General features: G+C 41.6%; 1 protein-coding gene across 1 annotated transcript; it reads right to left on the bottom strand.

Moving 5' to 3' along the window:
- Positions 1–2455: 2455 nt before the first annotated feature.
- LOC104622972 (LIM domain-binding protein 2) lies at positions 2456–9621 on the bottom strand (the record flags this gene model as incomplete). The annotated part of the gene is made up of 3 exons (XM_010289910.1): positions 2456–2539; positions 4141–4263; positions 9449–9621. Coding segments are annotated over 3 exons (380 nt in total), but the record flags the coding sequence as incomplete, so codon positions are not given.
- Positions 9622–10225: the final 604 nt, after the last annotated feature.

The following is a 10225-nucleotide window of genomic DNA, read 5'->3' as shown; positions in this document are numbered from 1 at the left end:
CTGCTCATCTCCCTAGTGTTTATCTTGATCCCAGTTTTCTTTTTCCGAGGATTTTTTTTCTCCCTCCCCCCCTTCCTTTCTTTTTTTTTTGATGTTGATGCGGGGAGCAGCATGGGTGCCTGATGCCACCCGTGCCCTAACAGGGACCCCGCTGTGCCCATTTCATTGCCACACTCAGCAGTTACAGACTATGCCACCAAGGACCCTCCCAGATAGAGACAGCGCTGCAAATTCAGCACGGCCCTCCCAGCCTCGCGCAGGACGGGCACTGAGCACTGCGGCTGGTGCGGGCCAGCCCAAGTACTTGCTGGTGCATCTGGTCATGCTAAGGGGATCAAAGACCTCAAAAGCAGGGTAATGCCTCGTGCCATAGGACAATTTGGAAAGAAAACATGGAAACAGCCTACCTAAGCCAGCCGCGTACTGCCCTGTTTGCCACGGAGGTGTAATGCAAAACTTGGCATGACTGAGGAGGAACTGCCAGTGGGGATTCCTGGAGAACGTGCTCAAGGATGCCTCACCACGAGACGACGACAGCATGGCTACAGGGGTGTTGCCAAAGCACAACAGTCGCTCTCTGTACCAAACCACAGACTAAACTAACCATGAGAATACAATAGGCTGTGCTGGTTTTGGCTGAGATAGAGTTAATTTTCTTCACGGTAGCTGGTATGGGGCTGTGTTTTGGATTTGTGCTGGAAGCGGTGTTGATAACACAGGGATGTTTTTGTTACTGCTGAGCAGTGCTGACACAGAGTCAAGGCCTTCTCTGCCTCTCACCCCACCCCCCCAGCGGGACACAGCCGGGACAGCTGACCCCAACTGACCAAAGGGATATCCCATACCATATGACATCATGCTCAGTACATAGAGCTGAGGGAAGAAGAAGGAAGGAGGGGACATTGGGAGTGATGGCATTTCTCTCCCCAAGTAACCGTTAGGTGTGATGGAGCCCTGCTTTCCTGGAGATGGCTGAACACCTGCCTGCCGATGAGGAGTGGTGAATGGATTCCTGGGTTTGCTTTGCTTGCATGTGCAGTTTTTGCTTTACCCATTAAACTGTCTTTATCTCAACTCATGAGTTTTCTCACTTTTACCCTTCTGATTCTCTCCCCCATCCCACCAGGAGGGGAGTGAGCAAGTGACTGTGTGGTGCTTAGTTGCCGGCTGGGGTTAAACCACGACATACACACAACAGAGACATATTGAGTCTCTACACTCTCTCGAGTGTCTACACTGAAAAATTCCAATGCAATGTGTTATTCCTCTGAGGTTTTATGCCTTCTTCTTCTTCCAGTTATGCTACAGCAGACCTGCCCTGCACAACTCAGACTATAATTTGAACAGCAACTTTTACACTAACGCACATAAGCAACAATCAGCAGTGGCTTATCATATTGGGATAGTAAGTACAACTACGGGCTGTCTATAAGCTGTAGGGATACAGTGAGCGAGATCTCACCACACAGCTCAGTCCTGCACACCGTCCCCCCTGCAGTTCAAAACACTCTGGGGGTGGGACTCCATCCATAGGGAAGGTATTACAAGGTTCATAGACCTGAATGACGTGCAGCTAAAATATAGACTGTCAAGTACAGCTCTACCTTAGGCTGACAATAACTGCATTTTCTAGTGTTCTTGTTATCTTAAAAAGCATGTTGAAATATTACTCACACAATTAAAAGGAATAAAATTAGATATTCTTGGGCAATTCTTGGGCAAGTTAGCTTGGTGTATCACTGAGCAAATTGCCTCATTTTATCTGCTAATGGCATGTCTAGAAGTAAGAAAAATCTGAATTTTAACCTTGAAATATGAACTCTACAAACCCATATTTCAGCGTATGCATTGTAAGCCCACACCAGGGAACACTTTCAAAAATAAAAATAAACTTCCAAACTTTGAATGCACTTTAAGGGTCAAAAAACAATGTGAACAAATGCATTATTTAATCATAAAAACCACACTCCATTCAGTGCAAGGCTGAGGAGGGAGCTCAGGCTCCCAGAGGCAAGTGAATTGAGGACTGCTTTGAGGGACTGCTGCAAAAAGGGCTGGAGCTGAGCCTTCCCTCTGCCTGGGAGAGGTGGGGAGGTCGAAGAGCTGGAGAAGACAGGCAGCTCATAATAAGAATGAGCTGCCATTTTCTCAGGAACAGTGGGGAACGTCTTGCTTACAAAAAATAAAGCCATTATTCAAAACTGAGAAGACGGACTGTTAAAAACAGGGGCTACTCACACACTGCTTTGACTCCATGATAAAATTCTTATGCTCTTTAATGGCGCATTGTTAGCAGCTACATCTTTGATACAGTCTCTGTGTTTCTTCACCCTCATTAAGGGTTAGGTCCATTTCTTACCTGACCGACACTGGCTCTGCTCTCATTACCTTGACTCAAAGCTAACAGTAACTTTTAAAAAATGCTCACAATAATCATCAGCTATGGTATGCTTACCCTGAGGTAGTTGAGGGTGAAGTTTGTCAGACCCATTCGAGTGATGTTTTTGGACAGCTGCTCCAGCACCTGAGGGTCTTGTGCCTAAACAACAGACGAAAAAAGAATTTTCACTGCTTTTTGTCTATTTGTTTTCTTCTATGTGCTTGGTGGAATGCAGGGAGGGTTCTTTGAAAAGAGGTGCCACTCCTATGGAAAAATTACACATTGATACTAATTTTACATAATAAACTACAGAGTTCTGTTTGTACAGGAAAATGTAAAACATTATGAAATTGAAAAATAAAGACTGTTTTCCAACATCTTTCTTCTGTCCCTGCCCTTTCAAAAGGGTAGACATAGGAGGTTCAGTCATGCACAGGGGTGCAAGTGAGCAGGGCCCCACCAAAGAGCTTCCTGAGGGATCACAGTACACTTTGAGCCTTCCATTTGTTGGCTGGGAGTCCCAAAAGACTAAGCAGATAAAGGCAGGAATAAAGGTATCGCTTTCTTTTTGTGGATAAGAAACTGAAACAGAGAAAACTCATCAAGGCACCTTCAGCAGAGCTGATCACATCAGTAGCATTAAGCACAGGCTGGAGAACCCTCTGGTCTAAGTTATTTTAATTCTAAACAGGAAAAATGCAAGCACAGTCCTTCACTGACCCTAACCGGGAGCTTTACCTATGAGACCAGCCTCCTCTTTAACATGAGATCAATCTCATTACTAAAATTAATACCTGCTGGTGGCTGGCTAACCTGCTTCCATTCCCTTTGAATTGCAGCAGCCCCCCTCAATACATAAAGTTGCTCATGGCCATCCTCATTGTCCCTTAATGGGATACTGTTGAAGAGTTCAGTAGATCAGCCTTCTAAAATGAAAGATAATTCTGGGACAAAAATGGTGGGGCAGGTTTGCAAAGGTATTTTCTTGAGGCCTGTAATAGCATTTTCAAAAAAGTCCAGGCTTAAGTTATTTAAAGTTCCTCACTAAGAATATATCTTTACCTATGGATATCTAAGTTCAATGTCAAAATACAAGCATATATTTGAGTCTGTGTTCTTACCCTTTATAAAACCATAGTCTTGCAATTAATTTTGTATATGGAGCACACTAGTCAGAATACTTCTACAGTGCAGAACTGAAAGTGGCTCTGTCCTCTGCTTCTCTGCAATGATTTACCTCATAATATTTTTACTTCAACTTGTAGAATATTTAACATTTTAATGTTCTATTGTGTGTGTTTTCATTCAATTACAAAAGAAGTCTTAAAATGTGAAAAAAAAGAGGATCTGGATTAAAATTCTAAAGGTTCCTAAGTACGTATACGGTAATTACTTTCTGTTTTATTCAAGTAGTTTGCTTCATTTAAAGACTAAATATAATTCATACCTACAATGATGCAAATCCACTGACTTTAGTGTAGTTCATATCAATAAGAACAGATTTTGGGCCCAAATCATACAGACCACCAAATGGGATTAAAAGAAAAACTATGTGCTAAACCAAAATGAAAACATAGCAACAGTGGCAACAATAGAGCACTGAGAAACAAGGGAGTGATGAAAGAACTTGTAAATGGACGTAGTTGCAGGCAAAACAAAATATTTATAGTTAATTGCCTTGGGTGTGAAATTTGCTGGAGTTCTTCATAAACCTAATCTCATCTCTTCGCATTAGGTCAAGTGACAAAAGGATTACTTACATGCATGGCTAGAATGCTGCGTGGGACTAATTCTCTGTACTGTCTAATAGTAAAGTGCCATGTTTTTATTCTCATAAGATCATCAAAAGTAAACTCCAAGATAAGACGTCCTTCTGTGCATACCTAGAATACATAAAATGCATGAAATAAATTCCCAGGAATTTTGTTTTCAATGGTATTGTATCATCGATTAAACAACATTCAAAAATATCAGAGGAGTATTCTATTGTTCATCTCTGCTAGATTAATTGTTTTTCGTTCTCTTGGGCAGAAAAAATGAATGTGAGAAAATAACTTCATAGGCCTTACCGTGGAGACAGTAACTTATAATACTATAGATTTTACAGTGTTTTACAAACATAGAATATTGTGTGCGCTAAATCTTATTTATTGCATCAATTCTCTTTCCATCGCAGTTCGCTACTGCTAATTAATGGCTGAACCTCGCAGTGGAGGTGGCTGTGGTGCAACTGCGCGCGCTTGATGTCAAGTTGCTGAACCAGTCATGCCCAACTTGTTTTACGTTTCCCCTTCCTTACAACAGCTTGGCATATAAACCTTCGTTTCACGTCCAGTTGGAGTACACAGTGCCCTGAACGCCTGTGGCCAAACCTGCTTTTTTTCCTGTTTTTTTCCTTCTTGTCTTTTCCAAGTGTTCTTGTCTTTTCCAGGTATTTTATGCTGGTTTAATTTTTCTTTCATTTCTTATCTACTTTTATTAATCCCCCCTTCCAAGGAAAGCCGGACAGGGTGTCTGCCATCAGGCTGCACAAGCTGCATTGCCACGGCAGGCTTGAGAGCCAGGGGACCAGAGGAGAGGTTGCAGTCGTGGACAACAGAGCTGCTTCCACAGAAAGCGGCTCCCGCAGCTTTGGGAGGGGTCTTGTCTGAGAAAGGAGAGAAAATATGGGAGGAGTAAATGCAGCAAGTGGGTACTACCTGGAAATGAAAAGTAAAATAAATTACTGGGGGCTTTTAAACAACTGTCCACAACTTTACGTGGAAAACCGTGTGGCTGTGGTGGTCTTTAAGGTGCAAAATACATGCCCAGCATGGTATCCCGACTGGAGTATTGTAAATGGTGCATGATCTGAAAATTAACTCCCTCTGTTGTTGATTTTTTAATTTAAATGGGATGTTTAGACTTACAACTCCTATTCAAAGTAAACTTGCAAGTGTAGTGTACAGAGATGTTGTGGAAACAGGGTGCAACAGCTTTCAAAAGAAAAGGTTCCTGCAACTTTAATTTTAATGCAACTAATATTTGATTGTACAACTTGGCAGCCCAGATTCAGTTGAGTCTGTTGAGCCTTTTTACGAGCCCCAACTCAGACTTGGCCAGTTCCCACTTGGGCAATGTGTGGCTTTTCTGGTTAACCGTTCACTTAACATCATCATAGTTTTTCCTCCTGGTCATTTCTGCAAAAACACACAGGTAATTTTAAGAGGTATACTATATAGACAAATTACTGTAGGCCTGTGAAGGAGAACCTTGCAACAGGTTCTCATCTGCCCTTTTAAACATACCCTAGTGATGCCTTCAAATATTTGATGTGACTTACTTTTGTCATTTGACTCTGATTTTGATTTTCTCATCAGTTGCACTATGATAAGAAATTACGCAGGGGTACACATGTGCACACATAAGGATTAATATAAAAAAAAAAAAGCATTTTATATTAGTGTTCCTGTGTTGAGGCCAAAGATCCTGATTACTGACCGGTGAACATGAAAATATTTCGGGCTGAAAATATTTTTTTATAATAATACCTGTGGCTTCTCAAATGTTTCTTCTGTTAAGCTTAAAACCCCACAGCTCCTAAGAGATGTATTTTGTGCACTGGCATTAACAAATTTTAATAGAAAAATCGAAACACATACCTCATATCACAGTGGTAAAAATTTATACATCTTATAAAGGAATTTAATTTCCTTCTGTAGAGCAGAATTTTACGCACTACTTTTAATCAATAAAATCGGCGCAGTTCTTATTTTAAATAGGTCTCTCTTTTTTTCCTTAAAAAAACAAAAAAGCCTTTTACATAGAATCCAAAAAATCAAAAGGGTCTCCAATTAAGAAAACATTTTCTGTTGTGCTGAATTCATGTTACCGTACTGTGAGCTCTGACATTTTGTTTCTGTGGTAACCAAAATCAGCTGATTAGTTGGCATGGCAACAGAAAAGATGTAATCCCAGCAGACACACTCTAATCAATGCCCCCAGCACAGATGGTCTCCGGAGGATCAACAAGAAAGAGGCTGGCAGGCATTCAGTGTATCACGTGGTTGCTCTAGACTAGGCCAGGAAAAAAACTAAAAAAGAACATTTCTCAAACTAACCAATAGCTTTTTAACCCCTTCGCTGCACTTATTAACTGTAGGAATTTCAACTGCTCGCACCTATGAAAACCAGCTCTGGTCCTGTGCCTTATTGCTCGGAGCCTCGCTCTCCTAACGCCGGGCATCCTTTAGAAGCCTTCCCCTTTTATTAATGACCATCTCTCAAACCTGAGTCGTTGCTTGAAAAGAAACATAAAGCTTATACAAATCTGGGAAATGCCTGAGGTTTTCAGTAAGGATTAAAATCACTGAGTTTCAAGGGCTTCACCTACAAAACCCAGCGGATGGCCCCACAGTTGGGCACGTGATGAGAACGCTTCGAACACGGGGCGCTGACGGCTCTAGTGCTGAAGGCAAAGCTCGCCTCTGCCAATCTACCGGGGAATAGAAACATTGCTCGCTGCAGAAAAACAGTTTGCCTACACATAAAGTTGGAGCGTTGGTAAACATGGTGAAAACAGAGACTTAGGAGGACTCCTAAAGCTTTCCTCTCCCTGGAGAAAAAAAAAAGAAGCATCTGCCAGGTAGACAAACATGGTCATCAGGGCTTCAGTCTCTTTTACCACGTTTAATTCATGCCAACTGTATTAAATTCTTGATAAAATTTATTTATATCTTCATAAAACAATTTAAGCGTGTGCCTCACTTTACAGAGACCTCTTGCCCTCTAAAGACAAGCTGGACTATCCATATTCTTACTGTTAGGCATGTTCTAGCCATATTTGTTTGGAAAAAAAATTGGAAATGCCATTTTATATATTCGTCCAATACTGCAGTATGCAGTGAGTTGCTCTAACTAGGAAAATGTCTAAATGAGTAAAATGCAGCTGTGGATTCCTGATTCAATATTTGATGAGAACTGTTTCAGCCTGTTACATTAGAAGTTTGTGAATTTGTAGCTTACAAGTTGTTTGTGAAACCGAGACAGCTATTAACAAATAAAGTTAGTTTGTATTTTTGCATTAAAAAACCCCTTCGTGGTAGTTTCACTGGGTCAAATTCAGGCATGATCTAAGGAGCTATGCATTGGAGTGCTGCTTCTTATGGCAAGCCTGCTTCCTCCCACCACCAGTGCTGTGAGAGTTAGGAATTTACATTAGGAATGTAGAAGATCTGTGCCCTCGGTATCTCAGCTAAAAGTTACACACGCACAGCTGAGACAACATTCGGCTCTACCTTATTTCTGAGAGAGTAATATATTCTTTCCTCCCTTATTCCACCAACTGCTGTGTTTTATATCAAATTTCCTCTTACTAACACAGTCATATTTTAAATATGCAGCCATTAAACCCCCCTAATTCTTCTCCTAGAATGCACATCACATCCCCACCTGAACTCTTCTACTGGGATACGGAGGTCCATACTGGAATCCGCAACAGGACCGTCAGGCAGTCCGTGCACTGCCAGGGCTGCAGAGCGGAGGGAGAGGCTCCCCGCACGCAGCGGGACGGTGCTACGGGACGCGACTGTGGCCACCTCACACCAGGTGTGCACCCAGCCTGGTGCCCGCCTAAGGCTGTCGTTGACTTGCTGGATGCTAGCCTCCTTTCCAAAGTAGCAACACTGCAATGTGCTGCCATGATAAGTGAAATAAATTAACTGAATTGAGAAAAGCACGTTGTATCTACTGATTCCAAAAAAAACCTCTTTCGTTTGCTGTTGCACTAAAGCTAACGCAAAGGGAAACGACACAGAAATCGTTTGAGGGAGCTACGTGAAGAAGCAGCTACCGTATACTCTCGTCACATCCTCTGCACTTGGTCAGCACACACAACTCCTCGTGAGCAGTGAGGTGGCAATGAGGTGCTACCTAGGAATACGTGGTCTCTCTGCATCTCTCTCTCTGTGTCTGTGGAAGTCACAGGGGGCTGGAGTGGGAGAGCTGGAACGACGACACCGTTAAACGCACACCTCCCAGCACACTACTGCTCCGCACACCAGCGGCTTCCTCTCCCTCTTCTTTCAGCCCCACTCCAAGAGCCGTGAAGATGGCAGAGAAAACTCTACGAAGGGGTGGGACTCGCATGCATGCTTAAACAGTGTAAGCCGTCTGGGCCTTGGTCATGATGCTGTCGACCGCTGGTGCCTTTTTTGACTCTAAAACCTCTGCAGTCCTGCAGGCCAAAGGCAACATGGACAGGTTATCTCCTCCTGCTTCCCCTTCTCCTTTTGTGCTTTTCTCCATGAAAAGGTTGAAATTCATACAGACGAACAGGTTCAAGAAGGAAAATCATCATTTCCTGTTAACTTAGGAAAGAGTACATTTCCATTTTGAAAATCAGTTTACTGAGTTTTTTAAATATATTAAAAAATTGTTTTCATTTGTTTTTTCCACCTTTTTGGTACTGTTATTTATAAATATATAGCACTTAGTTTAATTACAGGACTAGAAGTGGCCAACGCATGAAGATAATTCACTATCAATTACAAATATTGAATATTCACTAACTGCCTGATCTAGAGCATGTTTAAATCAATTGACTCCTTCCATTGACTTCACTGCCCTTTGGACTGGCATCCTACTGTATTAAATCACTATTTTCCTAGAGATTTATAGTCCTTGGACTGGGTAAGTATCAAATGTAAAGCATACCACCCAAATGGTAGGTCCAAGCAATGTGAAATCTCATTGTTGCTTTAAAATCAAGCCCAGAGAAAAGGAGATGGGCAGGCTGAATTTAATTCATGTTTAACTGATGGTTCTGGCAATCTGGCATTATGTGCTTCTCTTGCAAGCTTTCTGGCAGAATTGCAGAGGATGCCCACAGAATTTTCCAGTCACATAATGAATATAGAAAATAGTAATTAAAAGGCTTCAAGGGGTTTCAGTATTAGAAATAATCTCAGTCTACCAGAAAAATGCAACAGCCAATATTTTTCATCCTTATACACACTGAAAAAGAAAAAAATAACCAAACCAACAAAAAAACCAAACCAACAACATGCTTTATTGAGTCTTCCCTGTTACCTTGGTAAACATGGGTTTTCCATGCTGAGTGACCATGGTGCATTGATCACAGTCCACTGTGATGGATGAGTTGTGGTATGACTCTTTTGAGTGCTTGAGAATGTAATACAGGTCTGTTACACCTCCTTCAAAGACAGTGCTAAAATAACGAGGAATGAGGGTCCTTCCAATTGCTGTGAGGAAAATACAAAGCAGAATTCAGCAAATGCTCTCGGTTATAAAATCTCAAACCATTTGCTAACAGAACATGAATAATTTTAAGTGCAATGAAATCAAACTTTAATTTAACGAATATAATACATGTTCTCTGTCTGCTGTAGAAATGAAGATGCGCCTGCTCCCATTGAAATCAATGAAAATGGCTTACTCCATTCAGAGGGAGTGGGCTCATCTTATTTAATCTTTTTACATTGATGGCGAGTTACAGTCACTCTTGAAACCATCTGCAAGGTTTTTTGTCCCAAGGTAATTATTATACAGAAAGCCACATGGTGTCAATTATGACTGAAAGTTGGATATTACTCATAAATGTATAAATACAAGCGGTGAGCACTTACAGAAATATACTCATACACCCAAAAAAGCAAAGGACATTTATGTAGGGGAGTTGTGCACACATATATGTTTATCTATGTGTGGGCACATGTATATTTATATATACCCAGCCACACATACGCACACATACATGCACACACATTCTTGATTGAATAGAAGGGCTACTGCTGAGAAATCAGAAGGACCTGAGAATGCAATATGATTTATGTTACACAATATATG

Source organism: Phaethon lepturus, unplaced genomic scaffold (assembly GCF_000687285.1).
Source record: "Phaethon lepturus isolate BGI_N335 unplaced genomic scaffold, ASM68728v1 scaffold8446, whole genome shotgun sequence".
NCBI lineage: Eukaryota > Metazoa > Chordata > Aves > Phaethontiformes > Phaethontidae > Phaethon > Phaethon lepturus.
The sequence above is the reverse complement of the archived record's forward strand: the minus strand, read 5'-3'. Positions and strand labels throughout refer to the sequence as shown.